At 46.7% G+C, this 26872-nt stretch overlaps 1 protein-coding gene across 1 annotated transcript in view; it reads left to right on the forward strand.

Annotated features, from left to right (window-relative positions):
• PTPRM (protein tyrosine phosphatase receptor type M) overlaps positions 1-26872 on the forward strand; it is a 753002-nt gene that overhangs the window by 721766 nt on the left and 4364 nt on the right. The window contains exons 23-30 of the mRNA XM_029226979.1: positions 2468-2622; positions 2858-2993; positions 4768-4917; positions 5612-5785; positions 6779-6910; positions 11082-11207; positions 15392-15555; positions 21591-21726. Of these exons, the coding sequence (XP_029082812.1) occupies positions 2468-2622; positions 2858-2993; positions 4768-4917; positions 5612-5785; positions 6779-6910; positions 11082-11207; positions 15392-15555; positions 21591-21726 (1173 nt within the window). The remainder of the gene's footprint in view (positions 1-2467; positions 2623-2857; positions 2994-4767; positions 4918-5611; positions 5786-6778; positions 6911-11081; positions 11208-15391; positions 15556-21590; positions 21727-26872) is intronic.

Here is a 26872-nt window from a genome sequence, read left to right on the forward strand (position 1 = left end):
GAAATGCATACCTCGCTTTTACTGGGCTGGCCAAAAAGTTCGTTCGGGTTCGTCCCAGAAGATGTTACGGGAAAGCCCGAACGAACTTTTTGGCCAACCCAACATATAGCATTAATACTTATTACGTATAATACGATACTCATTTATTTAGCATTAAATCTTGTTAATGAAAAATGAACAAAAGATATACTTGATATCCAGTTGGGAAATATTTTGGACTGTGATCACTGATCACATCTATGATTTTCCCCCCCCGTATTACAAAACAGTGAAAAAAGAAACTGCCACGTCCATGAACAAGAGTGAGAGGCGACTCAGAAGCCAGTTCCGTTGCTCATCTTGTCAGTAGTGAACACATTAGAGGGTGGAGGTTTATTTTGGGAAAAGGTTTGCTGCATCCCAGACACTGACATTTACCCTGCTGAGAAAACGAGTCTTAGATCAGTTGGGCGCCCAGCCCGTGTTGGATGGAGTTCGGGTTCTGGGGATGCTGGCTCTGAAATCTAGCAAAGCTAGAAAGGGAAGTGCTCAAAAAATTAAAATTAAAAACAACAGTGTACGGGAGACATAAATGCCCTTTTGTCCTCTTTGGAATGAATGAATCTTTATTATAGGCTTTCCCACTTCCTGGGACCACCCCTGCCCTGCCCTGTCGTCCTGTGTAAAGCCAGGGGAGCTCTCAGGGGTTTAGAGGCTCACCATGTGTCTTCTGATGGAGGCTTTAGCCAAATGTTACCGTGGTTTCAGTGGTAGAAAGTGTGGGCTCCTAACCACCAGTAATCTTGCTCTGGGGTCACAGAGCATATTTAGCAGATGACAATGTTCATTTTCCTTTGTGACTCCCTGACGGCTTAATTCCTTAATGCTTCAACCCCACTAAAGAATAGCATGATTTTCAAAGAGAAATAAAGCTTCAGCACTTGTGGGTTATTAAACCAAGACAAATGAATGCCCTGATGGCAAACAAGTCTTAATTTTAAAACCTATCGTTGTTTGCCTCTTCTAGTCTTTCGAAGCACATGAAAATTCCGAATTTCTTCCTGGCTACCTCTGCGTGAACAGCAGCTACTGGTGAAAGTGACAAGGTTCCTGGGTGTTCAATGTTAAGATGATAAAACCCAGCCCAGGGCCAATGGAGAAGTGGTGTCCAGGGAGCGGTGCTGGAAAGAGAGAAGGGGGAAAGTCAAGTCTGATCTCAGGTTACCTCCAGCCTTGATTCTGGAAGTAATTGTTGTTTTCGAAGTAGACTCCTGGGCTTCCCTGGTGGCGCACTGGTTGAGAGTCCGCCTGCCGATGCAGGGGACACGGGTTCGTGCCCCGGTCTGGGAGGATCCCACGTGCCGCGGAGCGGCTGGGCCCGTGAGCTGTGGCCGCTGAGCCTGCGCGTCCGGAGCCTGTGCTCCGCGATGGGAGAGGCCACAGCAGTGAGAGGCCCGCGTACCACAAAAAAAAAAAAAAAAGTAGACTCCTGTTTTGAAACACAGTCTTAATACATAGGCTCATAGTTAGAAAAAGAAAAAAAAAAGAATGGATATAAATCAACTTAGTTATTCTCAAAACAAGAGGAAATGTTAAAAAAATTAAAAACACTTGAAGTCTGTTTCCTTGTGCCTTCCCTTCGGTTCTGTGGCGGACCACCCTCTCTCTTCAGGTTACTGGTCTAACATAGAATTCCAGCAAAAATACCTCTGGATTTCCATGGTTTATAATCTCGACATGCCCGTTTCCCACAGGCTGACCGCTGAAGGCAGGAGACACCATCTCCATGTCTCTGCAGCCCCAGCCCCTGGAGTCAGGCCTGAAGCATTGCGTTTGCGTCTGACTGTTGGTGATCAGATGAATGGATTAAATGTTTACCCCAATTAAAGAGAGAAACCTAACAAACTTGAGTTGCCAGTGAAAAGTGGTTCTCTGTGCTGTCCGGTTGGAAAGTGGTCCTTCTTCCAGTGGCCTTTCTGCACATCCTCAGCGTGTGCACAGCCCGAGTGCCTGGTGCAAACAGCACCAGAACACAGAAGAGCTCACCAGGGGTCTGCATCTCAGCAGCTGGTCTTGAGCGCACAGATACCCCTTAGTTCCTTCCCGTCCCCGTCCTGTGCGTCCTCTGTGGGCTCGCTCCTCACACCGTAGGATCTAAGTGACACACAGACTGTTAACAGAGCCTGCGTTAACAGGTGTAGAAAGAAGCCTCAAGGAATCCCAGCGACACACCCATTTGCTGCCATTGCACCTGTTAATTAGCGTTTTCCCCAAACATCCCCTCCCCTTTCACCCCCACGAACATCTTCCTCCCTGTGAGGAGGCTTTCAAAGCGCGTATTGCACCTAAGAATGACCGTCTTCCCAGCAGCTCACTTTCCCAGCCCCGGGGCTCCCTGACTGCTTAGGGGTCCTTGGCGCCCTCCTGGCCCCTCACCGTTTGTTCTCCTTTGTTCTCTTCCTGCGCTGTGCTGACCGACCCCTGGCAGCGAGGTGTTCATGAAATACGCGAGATCAGACAGTTTCACTTCACGGGCTGGCCGGACCACGGCGTCCCCTACCACGCCACCGGGCTGCTAGGATTCGTCCGGCAGGTGAAATCCAAGAGCCCGCCCAACGCAGGCCCGTTGGTGGTGCACTGCAGGTGAGGGGGGCCCGAGGCTCCAAAAGGAAGCACGGGGAGCAGTGGGTGCGGGTCTCCTTGGGGTGATGGAAACGTTTGGAAACTTGATAGATGCGAAGGCGCCAGGTGCCACTGAGTTGTGCATTTTACGATGGTCATTGCGTGTTATGTGAGTTTCACCGCAATAAAAATCTAAGCGGAAGCAGGAGCACAGAAGTCCTTTCTCCTCCACTGACTGAGCCCTCTCTCTGTGCAGCGCCGGTGCAGGGAGGACCGGCTGTTTCATTGTCATCGACATCATGCTGGACATGGCCGAGAGAGAAGGGGTGGTGGACATCTACAACTGCGTCCGGGAGCTGCGGTCTCGGAGGGTGAACATGGTGCAGACCGAGGTACAGCAGCTCCCGACCGCCCGCCTGCCCTCCCTTGGGCTCTGACCCCGGTGCCCGCCCTCCACCTCACCTCCCAGGGCAAGGGGAGAGAAGAGCCAGCAGTTCTGTCTTCAGAACCCCCAGGAGAAAAAGTGAAGCACCTGGCCATCCTTCTTTCCCTCCCTCCCTCCTTCTTTCCTTTTCTTTTTCTTTCATAAACACACAGAAAAGGCCACGAGTCTCCCAGGTAACAGAATCTGAGCCTAACTTTCCCCTTACTTCTGTGTCCAGGGTCCAGTCAAGGCTCTACGTTTAAGCATTCGGGGATTCAATACCATTTCTTTTTACTGTGTCTTTTAAACTAGCTGGTAACCAGAGCGAGACCACTCCTGAGAATAGCCAGGCATTTGCCAAGTAACCTTTAAGGGTAATCTCTGTGCCTTTCGTTCTCTTCCTACTGTCCTTAAAAGTTCCGTCCAGTGGCCTGGTATCATGGGAATTCGCCCGTTTTCTGGAAGTGCTCTATAAGTTAGAACTTATATAAGTTCTATATAGTTATATAGTACTTCTATAAGTTAGAACTCAAGGTGTATCAGGACTTTAAGTATTTGAGAAAAAGTATTCCATCCTGCTCCTAGGAAATTTACATTTTTACTACTATTTGATCCTTTTAAGTAGGCATTACACCCACCACCTGGAAAATGATTCATGAAGTAGAATAAGACTCCCTTACATTTAGGTTGTGCATTAAAGTTTACAAAAGCCACTGGGAAACCTAATTTCATTTTTTAACTAACAGAGAAGAATAACAGAAACTGTAAGTGCTGCTTCCATGGTCTTTTTTCTTTAGAACAGAGTTTTTGTTTTAAAGATAATAATGATCATAATGTATTTTCAATGTACTTAACAGTTGATCAAATGTCACCACATCCCCTTTTTCTCACTCAATCCATTTCTGAGGTGTTGTTTAATAGGACTGGGCTGTTTTCGAGAATTAAGAATTCAAGTTATTTATAGAAATTAAAGTAAAAAGTAATGGGCCTCTTTTGCATTTCATGTAATTGGAGAGCAATAATAAATATGCTAACACTTTACTAATTAACTGTAGGGAAAGCCAGGGCGAATTCAGAATTAGAGGGTTGGTTTTTAAACTGCAGGCTTATACGTACACACGAGAGCTCTTCCCTGGACACATAAGGACTTTCGTAATCATCGCATTAATTAATGTTTCAAAGTAAGTAGCTCTAAGTGCTCAGAACTGTTGATTTTTCATAGTGATGTCAAGTTTCCCTGGACCTTTCTTTGCACTATTAATTCGGTTAGCACATTCCTCTTTTCATTATATGTAGGTAAGATTCTGCTATTTCCTCATCTGAAATACTGAGTTCCAAACTCGTGGGATCAGAATTGCAGAGACAGTGTAGCTCCAGTCACTCCCACATGACAGTGCTTGCTCTGGGATTTATCAGCGTCTGAGTGGTTTTCATCCATCTGTTTACGGCTTCTGCATTGAGCCCCTGTTTATCTCTTCCTCCCACTATACTGTACGCCGCACATGGCCAGTCACCAATGTGCCCGCCGTCCCGTTAGGGAACAGGATTACTGGTCCTGGAATGAGCCCCTCCTAGCGGTCAGGTCCTCTCCCCTGCTTTCTCTCTGGTGGGAGGGCGTCGTCTGAGATGGGTGGACCATTGTTCTGTTTTCCTGTCTGTGTGGGGCTGCGTTCCCTCCTTCTCTAGCTCTTTCTGGTTACCTTGGTTTCTCTACTACTAACGAGTCCCGTCTGCTTCGCCAGGAGCAGTACGTGTTCATCCACGATGCCATCCTGGAAGCCTGTCTTTGTGGGGACACCTCGGTCCCTGCTTCCCAAGTCAGGTCTCTCTATTATGACATGAACAAGCTGGATCCACAGACAAATTCAAGCCAGATTAAAGAGGAATTCCGGGTAAGTCGTGCTAAAGGGACAGGTGGCCGGCTGTGACCTTGCTCCTTAAGAAGGATCTCAGAGTCGGCTCCTGAACCCTTGAGCCAACACAGGGTTTCTTAGCCTCGGCACTGTTGACGCTGGGGACTCGATCATCCATTGCCATGGGGGATGTTTAGCAGCATCCCTGGCCCCTACCCACTGGATGCCAAGAGGCCTCCACCACACGGTTCTGACAACCAGATCATGTGCAGACCTTGCCAGTGTCCCCACGTTGAGAACCACTGGTCTAGCAGAGCCAGGCCCCCCCTTAGCAGGCAGACACCACACTGTCCCACAGTGTAACACAGGTGCAGCCGGACCAAGCAATGTACATTCAGGGTGCTTGCCGGGCAAGAGTTCTTCGTGCAGTTCCTCATATTCACGTTGGGTGTAAATGCACCTGACTCGGCCGATCTCCACCAGCCTCTTACCCCCAAGCGCCCAGATGTCCAGCCCTAGTCGGACTCGACGGCACGTAATCCTGCACACCCACGGTGGTCCTTATGTCTGATGGGCACTGTCTGTGGACCAAGTCCAAGGAGCGTAAAGAGAAATAAAAATCCAACTGTGTCAGTGGGGTTCGGGGAGGAGGGGGACATCAGCTGCAGGAAACGTGGGTCTCCCGAGGTCTGAGACGGGTTCTCTTCCCAAGTGTGTGTCCTCTGTCCTCTAGACCCTGAACATGGTGACACCGACCCTGCGCGTGGAGGACTGCAGCATCGCGCTTCTGCCCCGGAACCACGAGAAGAACCGCTGCATGGACATCCTGCCCCCCGACCGCTGCCTGCCTTTCCTCATCACCCTCGATGGCGAGAGCAGCAACTACATCAACGCCGCCCTCATGGACGTGAGCCCCCTCGCCCCCTAGGCAGGGTGTGGGGGGATGGTCCTCCAGGGACAGTGCCTGTGTTATCTCCTGACTCCTCTGCCCTTGTTTTTTTTTAAGATGTAAACCGTATTTGCAACAAAGTGCATTTCAGATTCCGTATCTGTTTCTGTGTGAGGACCAATGTTCTTAGTCTCTCTGAGAGCCCCAGTCCAGGCGATTGATAAATGAAAGATGTCTTGGTTACTCTCTGAGCTTCAATTTTTAACCTCCTGGCCGGAGAGCAAGAGACAGCTATTAAGTCACGAAAGCAGCAAAGTGGGATAATATGGTTTTTGCAGCATTATTTTAGTTGCCATTCCTCCTCATTTGGGCGGTAATTAACATGGGGGGAAAATTGCCTGTCAGCACAGATAGTACACAACTCATTACCTCCTGTCTGTCTGTGTACTTCTAACTGAATGAACATTTGCTGTTCAATTGATGGGCAAAGTGAACGGGTATTTTCAGTGCTAATATGGAAATTTTAATTCTATTGGTGTGCTATCAGTAAAAGCGCATTTAAACTTGTTTGAAGCTCTGCAGAGCTGTAAAAAGCATGTGTGTCCTTTGATGGCAGGAATAAGTAACACCATCACACATTTAAATGACAAGCAAACAGATTTTAGGAAAAACAGAACTATTTTAATTATACATATTCTAAAGTAAAGTTAAATTTTCTCCATTAAAATAGTTATGTATAGGGCCAACATTGCCTTTCTACCAGAAATACCAAAAAAATATGAAATACTGATTAAGTTTTCTTAGTATCAAAGTGAGATTATTTTATCATTATTATTCTGCAGATGACTCTATATTTGGTCTGTTTTGGCATTGACAATGGTGATAGAATTCAACAATTGTTAAATACATTCAGTGTTTTATGTCACAAACTCCCATGTGTACAAAATAACTTAGCTTCCTCCTGTTACATTTTCCTGGGTATATTTGGATCTTTCTTGTTTGTGTTTGCAGAGCTATAAACAGCCCTCGGCTTTTATAGTCACCCAGCATCCTTTGCCAAACACAGTGAAAGACTTCTGGAGGCTGGTCCTGGATTATCACTGCACGTCTGTAGTTATGCTGAATGATGTGGATCCGGCCCAGGTGAGACTCAAGATTTATGGCCATCAGGGCCCGTGCCCGGGGTCAAATCTGTGTTTGCTTTGTTTGCACATGGAGAAGTTCAGTCCCCCGTTGGCAGGTCACAAACGCCAGGCAAGGACGGAGAACCGGAGATGCTAAAAACCGGTGTTAAAAACCAGATGGGATTAGGGGTGGGCGCAGAAAATAGTCTGAAACCAAAAGAGATGGTGGGAGTGACAGGGCGAGACAGGGTCAGAAACTGGGCTGTTACCGAGGGATAGAAATAGTGACCAGATGGGCTTCCCTGGTGGCGTGGTGGTTAAGAATCCACCTGCCAATGCAGGGGACATGGGTTTGAACCCTGGTCCCACATGCCGCGGAGCAACTAAGCCCATGTGCCACAACTACCGAACCTGCGCTCTAGAGCCCACGAGCCACAACTACTGAAGCCTGCGTGCCTAGAGCCCGTGCTCCACAACAAGAGAAGCCACCGCAATGAGAAGCCTGTGCACATCAACGAAGAGTAGCCCCTGCTCACCGCAACTAGAGAAAGCCAGCGTGCAGCAATGAAGACCCAACGCAGCCAAAAATAAATAAAATAAATTAATTTTTTTTAAAAAAAGGAAAAGAAATAGTGACCAGAGGGAGATACAAGGTAACGGGCAGAGTCAGAGCTGAACCAGAGCGTGAAGGTCGCAGAGCAAGCAGACCAGGACTGTGAAGAAAGGCCGTCAGCCTCTGACACAGTCCCAGATCCCGTCTTGGAGCATCTGTGCGCCTCCTGGCATGGCCCACTTGGAGCCCTCAGGTGGCGGTCGTCATGGAGGGGGTGGCAGTGCAGGCCGACAAGCCATTCTAAGGGACAGCAATTACTTTGTCAACTCTTTGGTAACGATATTAAAAAGAAATAAAACTGGGACGTGAAGATAAGAAAAAGTCAGAATGATCAATGGGGCTTTTTCATAGCTCTTCTTCGTAAACATGAAAAGGCAGAGACCTGGGTGGTGGTGACTCAGTGTTAGTAATGGAGTGAGAAGCATTTTTTTAAGGGGCTTGTCAGGACAGCGTGAGCACAGGGACCCTGGGAGCTGGATGTATTGCTTTAGGGCCCGGCTATTCCAATCGAGGGCTGACCTGCTGTGATGGAGGCCCTTGTTAAGTAGTTTGAACTTGGCGTGTTGTAAGAATAAACTTGCTCTGGAACCGAATTAATTTTCTATCTCATAGACACAAATCCCTTAAAAAAAAAAAAAGTCTGAAGTATTGCAGCATCCAAACTGGACGAGATTTTTCCTTCCTAAAATCCATTTGATTGTCATCAATCTGCCATATATTCCATGGACCTTCACTTCAATTCTGTAATGTTTTTGTTTTGTTTTGTTTTGTTTTTGTTTTTGCGGTACGCGGGCCTCTCACCGTTGTGGCCTCTCCCGTTGCGGAGCACAGGCTCCGGACGTGCAGGCTCAGCGGCCATGGCTCACGGGCCCAGCCGCTCCGCGGCATGTGGGATCTTCCCGGACCAGGGCACGAACCCGTGTCCCCTGCATCGGCAGGCGGACTCTCAACCACTGCACCACCAGGGAAGCCCCTGTAATGTTTTTAATTATGTTTGAGGCACTACGTTATCTTGTTATGGCTCTAGCCTGAAGACTAGTTAATGAAATAATAATGATAGTCCTTGCCCTCATCTAGTCCTTTTTACTTAAGAACCTTAAATATTTCAGGAGACTTCCCCAGTGATTCTTCTCCAAAGGATAGACGGCAACCATTGATAAAGACAAGCAGACACCACAGCTGGGGGGACTTCAAAGACACAACTAGAAGTAGGACCAAGGATCCTGATTTTCTAACTCACAATGCCATGGGTTAAATTTCACTCATTCAAGAGTCCTTAGTCATAGACAGAGTATAAGCGACGGTTCCCTCTTCAGAATCGTTGTTTTTCCCCTAATGTGAATCCTGAAATGTAGTGATACACTATTTTTTTATCATTAGTGAACCAGACATCAGTGATTTTCACATGTTCTTTGTGAATGACAGTGTTTGAATTCTAAAGCTGCATTCTAACCCCAAACTGTCTGGACTCACACCTGGCAGGAGAGACAGAGAAGCCCCAGTTCCATTCAGCAGACAGAGTCAGAGAAAACATGCTCCTGGGATTCAGCCTTTTAGAGAACACTGAACGGAGCATTTGAACCGAAAGTCTTTGCAATTGCACAAGAATAGCCCTCAACTACTTTAAGTATTTATAGGTCTGGTTCATGGACATGTTATGCACTATTTAAGCCATTTTCCACACGGTTTCCTTGGGCAGAATGCAGAATGCCGTGTGCCAGGAGCCAAGCACCAGCCCGGGCCGTTCCTTTTTCTCTGGTGTAAGTGACAAGCTTTAGATCAGGGCCTGAAGTGAGAGAGTGAACAGAGAGCAAAGCTGGCTCAGTCAGGAGAAAATGGGCAGAACGGTTCAAATGTGCGTGTTCGAGCTTTTATGACCAGCTCAGCTTCCCATCATACACCTGTTAATTTTAACAGTGGGTACCTTCGGGTATCAAAAAGAAGATAAAACTTCAGCAGGCTATCTTTTGACAAGGCAATTTTATAACGTCACCAGGAAGCACTGGTGAAGAAGGAAAAATTTCGTGGAAGTATTATTTTTATTTATTTTTTTTTTTGCGGTACGCGGGCCTCTCACTGTTGTGGCCTCTCCCGTTGCGGAGCACAGGCTCCGGATGCGCAGGCTCAGCGGCCATGGCTCACGGGCCCAGCCGCTCCGCGGCATGTGGGATCTTCCCGGACCGGGGCACGAACCCGTGTCCCCTGCATCGGCAGGCGGACTCTCAACCACTGTGCCACCAGGGAAGCCCGAAAGCATTATTTTTAAATAATAAATGTAATTTCTAAAATACTATAGACTTAGCTAATGTAAAAAGGACACTTACTCTACTTTCATTCTTGATCATGAAATCCAAACCTTTAACTTCTGTAATAGAGGGAGGGAGATGGCTTCCGTTGACCCACTGAAAACTATCTTACAATCTTGGATGTAAATCAACTGTTGTAACTTTTGATGATGAGATTTCAGATCCTTTGGAAAATAAAAGTCATCAGTAAAAGGAATTTCAAGCAGTAGGTTCTCCCTTCGTGGTACATCATTCTGCTTAAAATGAGATGTTCTTCATCTGCTCTTGGCCCAAAAAGAAACAGATCGTAGAATAATGAAGTAGTTCCCTCTTGCCCCTCCCCCCAGCCACTTGTCCCTCCGGTAAATCAGAAAGAAAAACGTTAAATGCTGCTCCCAAAACATCACTGCATGCCAAGTCCCCAAAGAAGTTTCATTGCAGACTTTAAATGCCTTAATTAAGGTCTTCAGGCTTTCGAAAAGGTTTGGGAGAACAGACCAGGGGGGTTTCTCACCTATCTCCAAGTTCAGTGTTTCTGTGGGCAGCAGTAAATGAAATCCCCTCCCTCATCAGCCACCCTGCCCAGCACCCCGCCCTCTACCCTCATGTCACGTGCATCACATTCTTGCAAAAGTCCTAGTTTCCCAGAATCACCAATACCTGGAGTTTGAGACTCTAGGAAATTGTCTTTAATTAAAGCCACCTCCAGGTAAAAACAGCAGAGCAGTTACTCTTATTACACCAGGTTTCCTAGATGTGAGCTGGGAGGGTTTGGACCAGAGCATGAAAATGCAACCCTACACTGTTATCAGTATCTTGTCACAAAACAGCCCTGTTCTTAAAAGTGACTACAAACTGCAAGGCAAGCCCAGACGGGAGGTTGGAGATTTGGGTGTTAACAGGTATGTCTTCATCTCAAGTGTCTTAGGTCTTATAGTGGCAGCTTGTGGCATCTCCCCAGGGCCTGAGAAGAGTTCCTTTCAGCATCAAAAGGGATCTTACAGCATGTGTTCAATAGCACCCACATGACCTCCTTGGGAAGCAGAATTCCTCATGGCTTAAAGATGCTTTCAGAGAAAATGGAGAAAAAAGTACTAGATGGACAGGTGGATTTAAGGGCTCAGTCAACAAGAAAGTCCTGAAGTCGACTTGCTGGAAGGAAAAGAGAGAAAAGAAAGGAAAGGAAGTGAATCGAGGGCGTTTGGTCCTGATGCCGGTAGTGACCGCATCCAAACTGTGAGCAGTAAATGTATTTTTATCATTAACGTCGCGTCTCTGTGTTCTGAACTCAGTTGTGTCCGCAGTACTGGCCAGAGAATGGAGTCCACAGACACGGCCCCATCCAGGTGGAATTTGTTTCTGCGGACCTGGAAGAAGACATCATCAGCAGGATATTCCGAATTTACAACGCAGCCCGAGTAAGATCCGCAGCCACCGTGGCTGGTGTTGTGGTTTCATGATTTTCTCATTCATTGAATAGGTAGAGTGTCTGTGTCAGTCACCGTTCTGGGAGCTTGGAGTCTCTTCAAGGAGTTTGTGAACTCACTGACCTTATGGAGCTTATGTTCTAAAGGGAGAAGACAGACAGAAGAGGATAAAGACAACGCATATCCTACTAGATTTGTTAGCAAGCAGTGGGTGCTGTAGGAAAAAAAGTGGGGAGGCAGAAGGTGCCGGGGCCTGGACCAGAGGGAGAGCAGATGTGCCAGGTGAGCAAAGGCCTGACTGGAGTGAAGGGCCAGCCATGTGCTCTCGTGCAGGCAGCTCTGCAGGCAGAAGTGACAGTCAGTGCAAGGCCCTGAGGTGGGGCCTTGTCTGGTGAGTTCCTGGAACAGTAAGGAGGCTGATGCGGCTGCAGCCCAGGAAGCGAGGGTGGGAGTAGCTGCTGGGGCCGAAGTCCAAGGGGTCGAGGGGACAGAGATCACGTAGGACCTTGCAGGCCGCTGCCAGGACTGGGGCTTTTGCTGTGAAGTAAAGAAGGAGCCGTTACAGGGTTTTGAGTAGAAGAGTCGTGAGCTATGACCTGCCGTTTAAAAGGCGCACTCTGGCTTCTGTGTTGAGAACAGACAGTAAGAGAGACGCATCAGGAGGCTCTTACAATAATCCAGGCAAGAAGGGACAAAGCAGGACGGAGTGGCAGCAGGGGGAGGGGTGGGAGGTGCAGACACTGATGTATTTTGACGGCAGAGCCGATGGGATTGGCCAATAGTTTGGATCCCAGGGAGCCAAGGTGGTTCTCAGGATTTGGGTCCTGAGAGCTAGATGGAGCAGACATTAACCAGGTTAGGAAAGGCTGTGCGGGTAACGGGATTGTTAGGGGTGGGGGAACGCATGGACAGAGGGTCCGTTCAAGGGGGGGAACATACTGGATTCAAGATGACTATTAGATGCCTACGTGGGAATATCAATAGGCCCTCGAGTCTGTGAGGGTGCAATTCAGGAGAGAGGTCTGAACTGGAGACACAGATTGAGGACTTAATGGAAGATTTAAAGCCATGAGACTGAATGAAACCATCGAGAGAGAACTGAGCATGGGGCCTCCATCAGCAAGAGGTCTGGGAGGAAGGGGGCCAGGGCGGAGAGGAGAGAGCAGTGAAGGGGGAAGAACAGCCAGGAGGGGAAGGGGAGAGTGAGATCCCCTGTGTCGGGTGCTACCCGACAGCCGCAGAGGATTTAGCCCGAGAGGTTTAGCCATGGCCAGGTTACTTCCTGAATCCTGCAATTCCATTTAATTATGATGAAAGATTAATTAACTATTGATATCTTAGCAAGAGTCACACCAAGAAGCAGAACCATATTCTACTCCCAGGAAACAGGGTGTAATCTGTGTCTCCCTGAGATGACAAACATTGCCAGGTCATAACTTATCCTTTACCTTTAATTTACCTGTAATTAAAGTCAAGCCTTTTTACCACTTGCTGCCCACTGTGGTCAGTGCTCAGGTTGGCGCTATTTTTCACAAAACTGTGTGAGCAGGCCCAACCGGAGTGAGGGGGCCCTTTTGCAAAGCAATAGCATTCTGCTTGCTTTTATTTGTCTGGCCTGTCATTGGAAACACATGGATTTTTTTTTTAACACCTTTATTGGAGTATAATTTCTTTTCAGTGTTGTGTTAGTTTCTGATGTATAACAAAGTTAATCAGCTATATGTATATCCCCGTATCCCCTCCCTCTTGCGTCTCCCTCCCACCCTCCCTATCCCACCCCTCTAGGTGGTCGCAAATCACTGAGCTGACCTCCCTGTGCTATGCGGCTGCTTCCCACTAGCCATCTATTTTACGTTTGGTAGTGTATATATGTCAATGCTACTCTCTCATTCGTCCCAGCTTACCCTTCCCCCTCCCCATGTCCTCAAGTCCATTCTCTACGTCTGCATCTTTATTCCTGTCCTGCCCTTAGGTTCATCAGAACCTTTTGTTTTTTTTTTTTTAGATTCCATATATATGTGTTAGCATACAGTTTTTGTTTTTCTCTTTCTGACTTACTTCACTCTGTATGACAGACTCTAGGTCCATCCACCTCACTACAAATAACTCAATTTCGTTTCTTTTTATGGCTGAGTAATATTCCATTGTATATATGTGCCACATCTTCTTTATCCATTCATCTGTCAATGGACACTTAGGTTGATTCCATGTCCTGCCTGTTGTAAATAGTGCTGCAATGAACATTGTGGGACATGACTCTTTTTAAATTATGGTTTTCTCAGGGTATATGCCCAGTAGTGGGATTGCTAGGTCATATGGTAGTTCTATTTTTAGTTTTTTAAGGAACTCCATACTGTTCTCCATAGTGACTCGATTATCAATTTACATCCCCACCAACAGTGCAAGAGGGTTCCCTTTTTTCCACACCCTCTCCAGCATTTATTGTTTGTAGATTTTTTGATGATGGCCATTCTGACTGGTGTGAGGTGATACCTCATTGTGGTTTTGATTTGCATTTCTCTAATGATTAGTGATATTGAGCATCTTTTCATGTGTTTGTTGACAATCTGTATATCTTCCTTGGAGAAATGTCTGTTTAGGTCTTCTGCCCATTTTTGGATTGCATTGTTTGTTTTTTGATATTGAGCTGCTTGTATATTTTGGAGATTAATCCTTGGTCAGTTTCTTCATTTGCAAATATCTTCTCCCATTCTGAGGGTTGTCTTTTGGTCTTGTTTATGGTTTCCTTTGCTGTGCAAAAGCTTTGAAGTTTCATTAGGTCCCATTTGTTTATTTTTGTTTTTCTTTCCATTTCTCTAGGAGGTGGGTCAGAAAGGATCTTGCTGTGATTTATGTCATAGAGTGTTCTGCCTGTGTTTTCCTCTGAGAGTTTTATAGTGTCTTGCCTTACATTTAGGTCTTTAATCCATTTTGAGTTTATTTTTGTGTATAGTGTTAGGAAGTGTTCTAATTTCATTCTTTTACATGTATCTGTCCAGTTTTCCCAGCACCACTTATTGTAGAGGCTGTCTTTTCTCTATTGTATACCCTTGCTTCCTTTATCAAAGATAAGGTGACCATATGTGCATGGGTTTATCTCTGGGCTTTCTATCCCGTTCCATTGATCTATCTTTCTGTTTTTGTGCCAGTACCATACTGTCTGGATTACTGTAGCTTTGTAGTATAGTCTGAAGTCTGGGAGCCTGATTCCTCCAGCTCCGTTTTTCTTTCTCAAGATTGCTTTGGCTATTCAGGGTCTTTTGTGTTTCCATACAAATTGTGAAATTTTTTGTTTTAGTTCTGTGAAAAATGCCATTCGTAGTTTGATAGGGATTTCATTGAATCTGTAGATTGCTTTGGGTAGTATAGTCATCTTCACAATGTTGATTCTTCCAATCCAAGAACATGGTATCTCTCCATCTGTTGGTATCATCTTTAATTTCTTTCATTAGTGTCTTATAGTTTTCTGCATTCAGGTCTTTTGTCTCCTTAGGTAGGTTTATTCCTAGGTATTTTATTCTTTTTGTTGCAATGGTAAATGGGAGTGTTTCCTTAATTTCTTTTTCCGATTTTTCGTTGTTAGTGTATAAGAATGCAAGAGATTTCTGTGCATTAATTTTGTATCCTGCTACTCTACTACATTCATTGATTAGCTCTAGTAGTTTTCTGGTAGCATCTTTAGGAAGCTCTATGTATAATATCATGTCATCTGCAAACAGTGACAGCTTTACTTCTTTTCCGATTTGGATTCTTTTTATTACTTTTTTCTTCTCTGATTGCTGTGGCTAAAACTTCCAAAACTATGTTGAATAATAGTGGTGAGAGTGAGCAACCTTGTCTTGTTCCTGATATTAGAGGAAATGGTTTCAGTTTTTCACCATTGAGAACGATGTTGAATGTGGGTTTGTCATATATGGCCTTTATTATGTTGAGGTAGGTTCCCTGTATGCCTACTTTCTGGAGAGTTTTTAGCATCACATGGTTTTTTATAATGGCTCCAGATTGAAACTCGTAACTCTTTGGGCCAGTAGACGTTTCCTTCGTTATTTACAGGCAGGCCCCTCCTTCCCTCGTGCCCACTAGGATGAGTAGGTGGGATCAACCCGCTGGAGTTCAGCCCCGGGAATAATGCCTGCTTTCTCTCCACTCCCCGCTTGTTGCCCGACTCTCTGCAGCCCCAGGACGGGTACCGGATGGTGCAGCAGTTCCAGTTCCTGGGCTGGCCCATGTACAGGGACACGCCTGTGTCCAAGCGCTCCTTCTTGAAGCTCATCCGCCAGGTGGACAAGTGGCAGGAGGAATACAATGGTGGGGAAGGCCGCACGGTTGTGCACTGCCTGTAAGTGCTCAGATCCCCTGGGCTGACGCCCTGCTTCACTGCCTCTCATTTCACTATAAATGGAGAAGAAATAAGCAGGTCTGAGTGAAAGCTCACCAGTCCACTCATTAAGTGTTTGGTTTGCTTTGCAGAAAACAAGATCATGCACGTTTTACATTTGGATGGGGTGTCGCTGCTATAAAATGAGCCCTGACCTTGTGGTTGGGAGCCAACCCCCCCACCTCAGAAAAACAATACCTGGGTGGGTTCAGTGAGCTCCTACCAGCTCTTGAGAGCCCATTGTTAAGCTTTGGGGAATTTTCTGAGCTGGTTGTTAAACTGTTGGTAACTTGAAATCATCGGTGGTGGGGGTATTTACATCACGGATGTCAGCAAAGGGCACAATCCGGGCACCCTCCCTGATATGGAAAAGCTGGTTTACCAGCTCACTAGTTGGTAATTCTATTGGATTTCATGTCAGAGGTTTCAAAGGAACCGTCTCCTTCTTCTTTGTGGTTTTAAGACAGTTTTGTTTTGTCTCATTTTGTTTGCCTGGGGATATATATATATTGCGAAGATTTGCTTACAGCCAGTGTCTCCAAACTGGTCTCCAGGCTGGCAGTTTTAGCAGGTGCTAAAACGGGAGAACTTGGCTACAGAATAATGGTTTCCGACCTTGGCTGCACATTTGGGGAGCTTTAAAAAAAAAAAAAAAAAACACTACGCCCAGGCCACAGCAAAACCACCTAAATCAAAACCTCGGGGGGTGCGAGGACCTGGATTGTTTCAGAGTGCCCCCAAGGTTGAGAGCCACTGGCTCGAGTCTCCGTGCTTTTCAAAGCACTTTCACCTGCATTTTCTCGTAGGTGATGGTAGCAGCTAATCAGCCAGTTGGAGCTGGCTTAATGGAGCCAGCGATTAGAAAGCCCTGCAGTCAGGGGAGATGGGTAGAGAATTTGTGGAAACTGAAAGTATTAAGCTGATGTCTCTTTTCGGTGGAGTGTCATTAGAAGCGCACAGTGAGATCTCTCCCGAACTGAAAGGAAGATAAAGCTCTACTCCGGGCAGACCGACCCTTGTGAAATCAACAGGCGAAGCAAAGGGCTGGGTTACCGTCCACTCAGTGCTGTATCTCCCGCAATGCAGCCCCCGTACCCCAAACCCCACCCCCACCCCGGGGTCTGGGAGCCTCCCTGGGAGCCCCTTTCGGCACCGAACGTGGCAGTGTCTCGTCCTGCAGGAAACTGCTGTGCCCTCGGAAAGAGTCGTATGAACTGACTCATCCCTGCCCTCCGTCAGAGGCCCCACCCCCAAAACCTTGCCTTCCTTCTCAGGGACCCAGTTCATTAAAAACATCTCCACGGAGAAAATGTCCAAAAGGATCGATTAACAGCTCACGTCCCCGTTTTTATTTCTCTACGCCCAGATATAACTTCTGATCAGAATATAATCAGAGGGTCACCTGTGTGAGTTCATACAAGCCCAGCAAGGAAAACTGACATTTTGGTTAGAGTTTGTATTCGATCCGTTAGGTTTCTTGGAGATACTAAAAATAGTTTGCAGTTACCGATTTCTGCGTCTGGACTCCACCAGCGTCTGGACTAGGAATGCCACGCTTCCTAGTAGCTTCCTAACAAGGGCCAGTGCTGTAACCCAAAGGGCTACATCCCAAGAGGGGAGCTGAGGCACAGGACAGGCCTGAGGGGAAGACACAAAGACCCCTTGAATCACTGCACTTCATAGCCATACTCTCCCAAGGCACAGCTGCGACCCCGAACTAAACCATTACATCACCACCCCACGTGGTGGCTAAGACAGCGGGCTGTTCTTTAACTCCAGTGGACGTGGTGGGCACCTGCTGCTTCTGCCCTCCGACCGGCCCAGCCCCGCCCCCCCCCCGGACTTTTCTTTGGAAACACCGTCCCCACCAAAAGTCCCTGCTGTTCCTGTGGGGCTGCCTCGTCCTCTCTCAGCATTACGGTGGGCATGAGACCCAGGCCTGCTGAGGATGCTGATCGTTGTTGAGATTTAAAAATCTTAATCTAAGGTTTTTTAGTTGTGGGAACATGCCAGGAAGGGATGCTTTGACCCCCAAAGGCAACCTGCTTACAATCTCTAAGGAGAGATTTTCGTATTCGGCAAACCGCAGCGCCACCTACTGGCATTGGGCAGAGCGTCCCTGCCCGAGACGCCCTCCAGGGCTGTGAATTAGATGGTTCCTTGAGCCGCATTATGGCTCGCACTAAGCAAACGGGATTCTTTTTCTTTACACATGTCTTCCAGCTAGTAAAACCAGACAGAATGGAGAGAATTAAGATATCACCATCTTTCAACCCTTGATGAAAGTAATGGAAGTAGACAGTGGTCGTCGATAGCTGCTGAAAACGTTAGGTAAAAAGCCGATGGGGGAAAAGCAGTGAGGCGTCAGTGCAAAGAGAGAACACAAACTAAGGGAGCAGAAGAGAAAGTCCAGGAACGGAGCCACACCTCGGGGTCTCCTGATTCACAACAAGGTCCACAGCACACACCTACTGCAGGGCAGTGGTGTCCCTTCTCATGCTACACACAGAAAGCATCTCCAGGTGGATTGTAGACCAACACATGAAAAGGAAAACAATGAAGCTTCTAGAGAAAATCTTCAAGACCATGGGGTAACCAGAGATGTGTTACACAGGACAGTATCCATACAGGAGAACATTGGTAAATTGGATTTCATTAAAGCTAAGCACTCCTGTCCGTCCAAAGACCCCAGTGAGAGCGAAAACACAAGGCAAGACAAAGAGCTTTGCGCTACATACATCTGACAAAGGATTCATAGCCAGAATGCCTAAGAACTACTGCAAGTCAATAGGAAAAGGATAGACACTCCAATTGTTTGGGCAGAACACTTGATAAGAACTGCATTTTTTAAAAAAGAATAGCCAGATAGCCAATAAGCATAGAAAAGGCATCATTAGTTTTCAGGAAAATACACATTAAAATACATTAAAATCGAATGCCCCTGCATGCTCACCAGAATGGCTAAAATTTAAACGATAAACAAATAAATGATTCTAAGTGTTGGGAAGCTGTGGAAAAACTGGACTCCCAAATGCTGCTGGTAGGAAGTAAATATGTACAACCATTTTGGAGCTGGTTAACAGCATCTACTAAAGCTAAATATAAATGTATCCTCTGAGCTCTTCTCCTCCGAGGTCTGTGACTACAGAAATGAGTCATATATGCAATAGGAAACATGCTTATAGCAGGTATACTCATAATATGGAAAGCTGCAAACATCCCAAACATTTGTCAGCTCCTAGATAAAGAAATTATACAGTAGTACAATTATACAGTAGTATATCCATTCAATGGAATTGTTCTCAGCAATGTAAGAGAACAAACGACTGATACGATATGCATTATTCTCACACAGATAATATTAAGTGAAATAAGCCACTCAAGAGAGTATATACTGTATGATTCCACGTATTCAAAATTCCAAAACAGACAAAAGAAACTTATGATGCTAGACGTGAGAACAAAGATTATCTTGGGGTATTGATGGTGTTGATGAGGAAGGAATATTGGGAGGAGGGGGGTTCAGGGGGCTGGTAGCAGTCTGTACCTTGATCTGAATGGTGGTTACATGGCATATGCATTTGTAGAAGTTAACAGAGATCTACATTTACCGTTTGTGGACTTAATTATAGGTTTGTTATACTTTATCTAAAAAATTGATTAGGAACTTAATCATGGAATGATCAAGCTGGCATTGGAACACAGAGATCAATCTTAAAATCACAGAACAGGTTGATATCTTGTGCCTGCTTCCCAATGAAAGTTCATTTATAAAGTATCCTTGTCCAGAAAAAAAATCCTGAATTCTTATGACGCTCTGGAGCTAACTCCCAATAAACAGGAAGTATAGGATTAGAAATTGGTGTGTTAAGTGCTTCTCAGAGATACAGTGAATGAGAACAACCCAGAATGTGGGTTGTCATTTTCCCTGCAGGGGAAAATGACCCCATTTCCTCAACAAATAAATTGCCAAGAGAGAAAAAGAAGAGAGCAAAGAGGAACCTATAGATTAAAATAAACTTGCAAGACATGTCAACCAAATTCAACACGTGGGCTTTGCTTGGATGAGGATTTGAAAAAGTTAGCTGTAAGAAAATGTCTGAAACAATCTTGGAAATTTGTACAGTGTCTAGAAATTTGATTCTATTAAACTGTAGTGTTTATTTTAGGTGTAATAATAATGATATTGTGTTTGTTAAAAAAAGGATCCTTTATCTACTTGGAAAAGAGGTTGATTCCAGAGCTGGTGCAGGGAAGGAGATACAGGATGAGCGCAGAACATCTTGTGGTTCTAGAAAGTAAGGAAGTGCTTGAAAAGAGATGGAGGAACCAGCCTGATGGAGCTCCTACTGGCCCAAACCGGAACAATTTCAGCAACAAAATAAATATGGATACTATTTTAGCTCATAGAAGTGAAATTAATATGTATAAGTCTAAAGTGACAAATAAATAATAAAATAGAAATAAATAAGCAAATAAATTTTCAAATGGTGGCTGAGAGACAGCTCTCTCTTTAGAGTAGAATGTAGAAGGAGAGAGGGAAGTGAAAACCAGTCAGGCAGATACCACTGTGACTTGTTGCAGATGGGATCTACCAATGGACACTAAAATCAGCCGGTGAAACTTTGAGGAGAAACAAGATATTTGCATAATCCCAAAGTATCTTTCCCAAGATACTTACTAACTACGAAGAGAAGTTATGAGAAGTTATGATGGTAATTTACATAACTACACAGTGAAAAAATCTGCCAGACACCCACCGTCTTAATAAGCGACCAGGGGTGGGATAGGCAGGGTGGGAGGGAGGCTCATGAGGGAGGGGACATAGGGATGTATGTATATGTATAGCTGATTCACTTTGTTACACAGCAGAAACTAACACACCATTGTAAAGCAATTATACTCCAATAAAGATATTTTAAAAAGAATATAGTAGAATACAACATTGTAAATCAACTATACTTCAATAAAATAAATTTTAAAAAAAGAATATAGTAGAAAAGGCAAAAAAAAAAAGTGACCAAGGTCGACATCACGAGCCATAAGACAGTTCAACACCATGAACCTTCAAAGGAGGTAACAGCCCTTCTGTGGCTTTCTTGCCAAAGTGCATAACCTCATTTCCAGTGATGAGAAGGCATCAGGCGAACTCAAATGAAGGACTTTCTACAATTTGTATTTTGTGATGACTTCTCAAATCGTGGAAGGGGACCATGGCTGTTTTCTACATCTCACTCTATATTCCATACTCTACAAAATAACTGACCAGTCCTCTTTGAAAGTGTCAAGGTCAAGAAAGACAAGGGAAGATGGAGGACTGATCACGTGGAAGAGACTAAGGAGGTGTGACACCTAAATGCAAGGTGGGTCCTGGACTGGATCCTGGACCAGAAAAAGTGGTGACACTTGACTAAGGTCTGTAGTTTAGTTAATAGTGTTATACCAGCATTAACTTCCTGGTTTTGACCATCTGCTATGGTTATGTGACATTTTTACATCGGGGAAGGTGGGCAGGCAAGGAACTCTCTGTGCTATTTTTGCAGTGATTCTGTACATCTAAAATTAATCCAGAATAAAAAGTTTATTTAAAAAGAGCCCTTATGTTTTAGAAATAAATCATGACATGCTAATGGATTGTTTAAGGCCAAATCCATCTTTGAGCATAACCCACACCCATCACAGTTTTCCTGCACATGCTACACGAGTTGTTCGTTTATTGAGAATTTTCCTGGGTGGTCCCTTTCCATAAAAACGGGTAAATTGCCATATCAAGTTACATCATCAGGGCAGAGACGAACTGGGAGAGCAGGATGTGCCAGTTTCGCATCACCTCCAGTCAGGTGACCCCTGGGCCCCATTTGCATCAGTAGAGGGATGGGCCCAGGTGGAGAGTCCCAGCCGGGAGGGCTTAGGCAGCAGGTTCACACCGGTGGTGGGAGCCGTGTGGTACGAGAGCGACCCAGGCCCACCACCGGCCTCTCCTCCTCTTCCCACAGGAACGGGGGAGGCCGCAGCGGGACCTTCTGCGCCATCAGCATTGTCTGTGAGATGCTCCGGCACCAGAGGACGGTGGACGTCTTCCACGCCGTGAAGACGCTGAGGAACAACAAGCCCAACATGGTGGACCTGCTGGTAGGACCCCGTCCATCCCACTCGGGGGACCCTTTCCCAGTTAGCGTGAGACACCCGGCCCCTCGCTCAGGCTGACCCCTGGGAGGGAGAGACTCGTGTTCACAGTGCAATCACTTCACTCGTGCAGGTTTTTCTCCCTCGTTCTCCCTTCCTCTGCCTTTTCACAAGGAGACTCAGCTCAGCACATTTGACACATGGAAATAGTTGAAACTCACAAGCGAACATCCTGATTAATTGCCGTTCTCCGCAGTGCCTTCCACGTGGCTGAGCACTTCATCTTCACAGAGAAGAAATAATCATAGCACATGAAATGCCAGATTTTCAAATTACATATTTTATAAATAGCTTAATCACCTAATATTTATCAAAGCTGGGAATTGGAGTTTGACATCCAGACGATTGCATTTAATTACGGTGGCCATATCTGAGGAAAGGATGAAAGAGGTGGAGAAACAAAGGACGATGTGGAATTATTTACTTAGAGTATTTCATGAAATCTCTTTTTTGTGCGGAGCTGTTGAGATACCAACCACTGAGACTCAAATAGGAGGATAGCTTAAAGGAGGAAGCTTTTCGATGAGGTTTTTGTACTTCTCTGTCAGTGCAGGAAGGATCGGGAGGAAACAGACCGACCCCAAGGTGGGGAGAATGGGCGGGGGCGGGGGCGACAGGGTCACCGATGAGCTTGGAAAGCCTGCGTCCTGGGTGCGCAGCACTGCCGCAGGGGGTTGAAATTGTAAATGTAATAAAGGGACTAAAGAGGGAGTTGAGATTCAAGCTGAGGCTGAAGCAGCAGCCATGGCCCCTGCCTGTGATGGCCACATCCGAGCCCTGCTTGGCAAAAGCCCTGCTTCCCCCACTGACGTGCCTCGCGCCCAACGAGCTGCTCCCGCCCCCAGGAGCACCGTGCTGCCCAGGGAATTTGTAAACAGGCACCTGTTTGGCCAGGTGCAGACTCTCAAACCATCAGCAATTACCATGTTGGTTTCTGTGAGAAAAGGATCTTGCCCCCCACGTGGCAGCTCCCTTCCCTGCCCTGCCCTGGGGACGCCCCTGCAAACCCACCCTCTAGTCTCAGCTCTGCTCATTGGAGTGAAGTAACCTCAGACAAAGTACCTTGGCTATTGAAGTCGCCTTGGGCACGTCGCTCTACTTTCCTGAGCCTGAGTCATGTAAATTAGGGATAGTGTTGGTTTGTTGAGATCATCCCACATGATGATATGTGTGATAGTGTTTTGGAAGCTGCCCAGGTGAGAAAGACCTGGTCCCTGAGAGTGGGGGGGTCTACGGGGCACGGTGTGGCCTGGTCCCTGAAAACGAGTGCTGGGTGAGGGCGAGGGGGCCGCCGGAGTGCAGCATGTATACACACGGTGCTCGTAAGTGCCTTTCCCACGGCCCAGATGTCACGAGGATGGGCCAGGAGGCAGACCCTCACATTCCATGCCCGGACTTCACTAGTCAGAGAACTCTCTCACTCCCCGGGACCACCCCCATCCCGAATTTTAAAGAGTTTCCCCACCATGGAATTCTCCATCTTCTGGGCTTAGGGCAGTTGAGAAAAGGCCAGTCGGGCAGTTAGAGGCGGCCTGAGTTTAGAACAGATAAGCAGATTGACAGAGGATGGAAACAAATGCATAATGAAAATATTCTGACTGTGATGTCGTTCGGTATTTAACGCCCTGATTCAGGGACGGGTGTGTTGCTTCCAAACTTCAGTTGGTACTTGAAAAAAGCTGACCTTGATTTTTTTTTTTAATTTTAGTTCCCTCTCACTGTAGCCTGAACTAAGCAGGTCATTAGAAGCAGACCCTTCCAGGCCTTTCCCCCAGTGGCTCTGGCTACAGCTTCCATCACTCACCAATTTTTTTTTTTTTTACATCTTTATTGGAGTATAATTGCTTTACAATGGTTTGTTAGTTACTGCTTTATAACAAAGTTAATCAGTTATACATATACATATGTTCCCATATCTCTTCCCTCTTGCGTCTCCCTCCCTCCCACCCTCCCTATCCCACCCCTCCAGGCGGTCACAAAGCACCGAGCTGGTCTCCCTGTGCTATGCGGCTGCTTCCCACTAGCTATCTACCTTACGTTTGGTAGTGTATATATGTCCATGCCTCTCTCTCACTTTGTCACAGCTTACCCTTCCCCCTCCCCATATCCTCAAGTCCATTTTCTAGTAGGTCTGTGTCTTTATTCCTGTCTTACCCCTAGGTTCTTCATGACATTTTTTTTTCTTAAATTCCATATATATGTGTTAGCATACGGTATTTGTCTTTCTCTTTCTGACTTACTTCACTCTGTGTGACAGACTCTAGGTCTATCCACCTCATTACAAATAGCTCAATTTCGTTTCCTTTTATGGCTGAGTAATATTCCATTGTATATATGTGCCACATCTTCTTTATCCATTCATCCGATGATGGACACTTAGGTTGTTTCCATCTCCGGGCTATTGTAAATAGAGCTGCAATGAACATTTTGGTACATGACTCTTTCTGAATTATGGTTTTCTCAGGGTATATGCCCAGTAGTGAGATTGCTGGGTCATATGGTAGTTCTATTTGTAGTTTTTTAAGGAACCTCCATACTGTTCTCCATAGTGGCTGTACCAATTCACATTCCCACCAGCAGTGCAAGAGTGTTCCCTTTTCTCCACACCCTCTCCAGCATTTATTGTTTCTAGATTTTTTGATGATGGCCATTCTGACAGGTGTGAGATGATATCTCATTGTAGTTTTGATTTGCCATCACTCACCAATTTTTATGGGCAGGAACAACGTGGCTTTTCCCAAATCCACGGTGCAGACTACAGGACAAGGGTGATTTTACATGAAGGAAGCTTCTGATCTCAGCCCACTTACCTATAATAGCCAGGGCGTTTCCGTAGTTATGTGTGATTCTGATAGAGAAATAGGATCCTTGGATGCCCCAAACCCCGAGGGTCAGCACCAGTTTTAGGGTCAACTCAGTGGCTGAGAAATGTAGGAGAGTCCTACAATTTCCTGAGAAAAATGTCTGATAAACTTGTCACAGTGCCTGCTGGCGGGATAATGGATAATATCTGGTGACCAGAGAAAAAATGTCACGATGCGCTTTTCAGTGGGTTTGAAGCTTCTTGAGTTGAATCAGGGCTCTTGTCGTTGGCTTGTTTGTTTTTGCCTGTAAGTACAATTTCTGTTTAGTTTGGTACTCGTACATTTGTGTGTTGGCTGAGAGAATTAATTAATTCAAGTCAAGGAGATAAAATCTGGTATAATTTTATTGGGCATAAAAGGCCATCCAAGACCTGTGTTTCTCCTAAGCACAAAATGTTGTACCAGCAGCTGAAAAGGTACCTCCTAGCTGCCTCTGCGCAGAATGAAGTGGGAGCCAGGATGCCCTGGAGCGCACCCCAGGGTGGGCGTGGGGAGCCCCACCAGGTGCGCCTGGGTCTGCTCATTGGGGGCCCTTTCCATTCAGACACCAAAATTTGCTGCCACGCCCTCCCTGCCAGGGCCAGATGAATGTTCCGCGGCGGTCGGTGTGCCCGTCTTCGTCTCCCCTTGCAGCTCACTATTTTTCCAAATTGCTTCTGAGTTAGGAACTTCCCTATGTGTTTTGAAGCATGGCACTCTCCAGGGAGAGCCAGAAGGCCCTATGGATTTATTTCTTCAAATGTTTAGGTGTGGAGGCTCCAGGGGAAAGCCAGTGGACTGCCAGGAAGCAAAATCATTTTAACACAAGACTAGATGTTTTGATGCAGCAGGGGCCGCTGGGTTCGTTTCCTGACCCCTCTTTCAGGCCAGCTTCTCGGTTATCCACCTCTTCAGCCAGGCTCCAGCTGCCATCAAAGGCCTGGGTTCCAGGGGGTGGGGCAGGCCGCGACGGTACAGCCTGAGTGAGGTTGGCGCTATTGGCCTGGTCAGAGGCGGATGGGGTCGCCCGCTCTGAGCTCCTATGAATCTAGTACAGTTGCTGGAAAACCTGCTGCTTCAACTAACAGTCCTCTCCCACCTTTGCTTCCACATTTGGCTTTTGAAGTTCCCAGGGCTCCTTTTTAACCGAGAAACAGCCTTTAGGGGACAGATCTTGCCTAGAGAAACATATTATCCCCTGGGAGGTGGTGGGAGCTTTGGCCAACGTGCTGATGTGACATACGTACGCATTATAGAGTGGTTACCAAGATCACGATAATCAGCCCATCTGTGGCCTCACAGAGTTAACACAGCTGACTGTGTGTGTGGTCAGAACCCTTACGATCGACGGTCAGCAACTTTCAAGGGTACGATTTCACATCATTAACTCTAGTCGCCGTGCGGCCCATTAGAGCCGCAGAACTTACTGCTCTTACAACTGAAAATCTGTTCCCTCACCAGCATCACCCCACTTGTCCCTCCCCCGGCAGCCACAGTTCTATTCTCTGTCTCTATGAAATTGACTTTTCTTTAATGGGAGCTTTAAAAAGTTCTGAGCCCTGGGCCCATCCCCGAGACTCTGATCCAGCTGACGTGGGCCTGGCTTTTCAGCAGCGGTGGTACCAGCGCCCCAGGCGGTCCTAATGTGCAGCCAAGGTTAAGGAACTTAGTAGCTCGTTTAGAAAGGCCCTTGGCCCGTCTGCTCGTGAGATCACCTGGGGCACCTCGCAAACACAGATGCCAGGTCGGAGCCCACGTGATGTGCTGCAGGGCAAGAAACACGGCTCAGGAGGATACGGAGGCCGTCCCTGACCTGCCACGTGGGCCGCAGGGCGAGGCTGGGCAGCTTCCTCTCCATCCCTCTTGCTCCCACTCAGACCTCTGCCGGGACCTCCCATGACGGGCAAGTGACCACCCAGACCAGGCCCCTTCCCTCTTCCCTGCACTGAAATAACATGCTGGCCCGGCACTCCTACAGAGGGCCTTACCCCCGCCCTGCAGCCTCCCCAGCGTGGACAGCACACTGACTCTCCCACTCACGTGTGTAAACTGCCCCCTAAGCCTCTGCCTGAGAACTCACGGGAAACTGATGGGCTATGTGAAAGCCGGGGCGTGTGGGCGTAGGCGTGGTGTATAGGTGTGTGTGGGTGTGTGCGTGTGTGGGCGGGTGTGCGTGTGTGTGTAGGTGTGCATGTGTGTGTGTAGGTGTGCATGTGTGGGTGTGTGTGCCTGTGTCTGGCTGTGTATGT

This window comes from Monodon monoceros, unplaced genomic scaffold, assembly GCF_005190385.1.
Source record: "Monodon monoceros isolate NGI ecotype Baffin Bay Population unplaced genomic scaffold, NGI_Narwhal_1 Super_Scaffold_1, whole genome shotgun sequence".
Classification (NCBI taxonomy): domain Eukaryota; kingdom Metazoa; phylum Chordata; class Mammalia; order Artiodactyla; family Monodontidae; genus Monodon; species Monodon monoceros.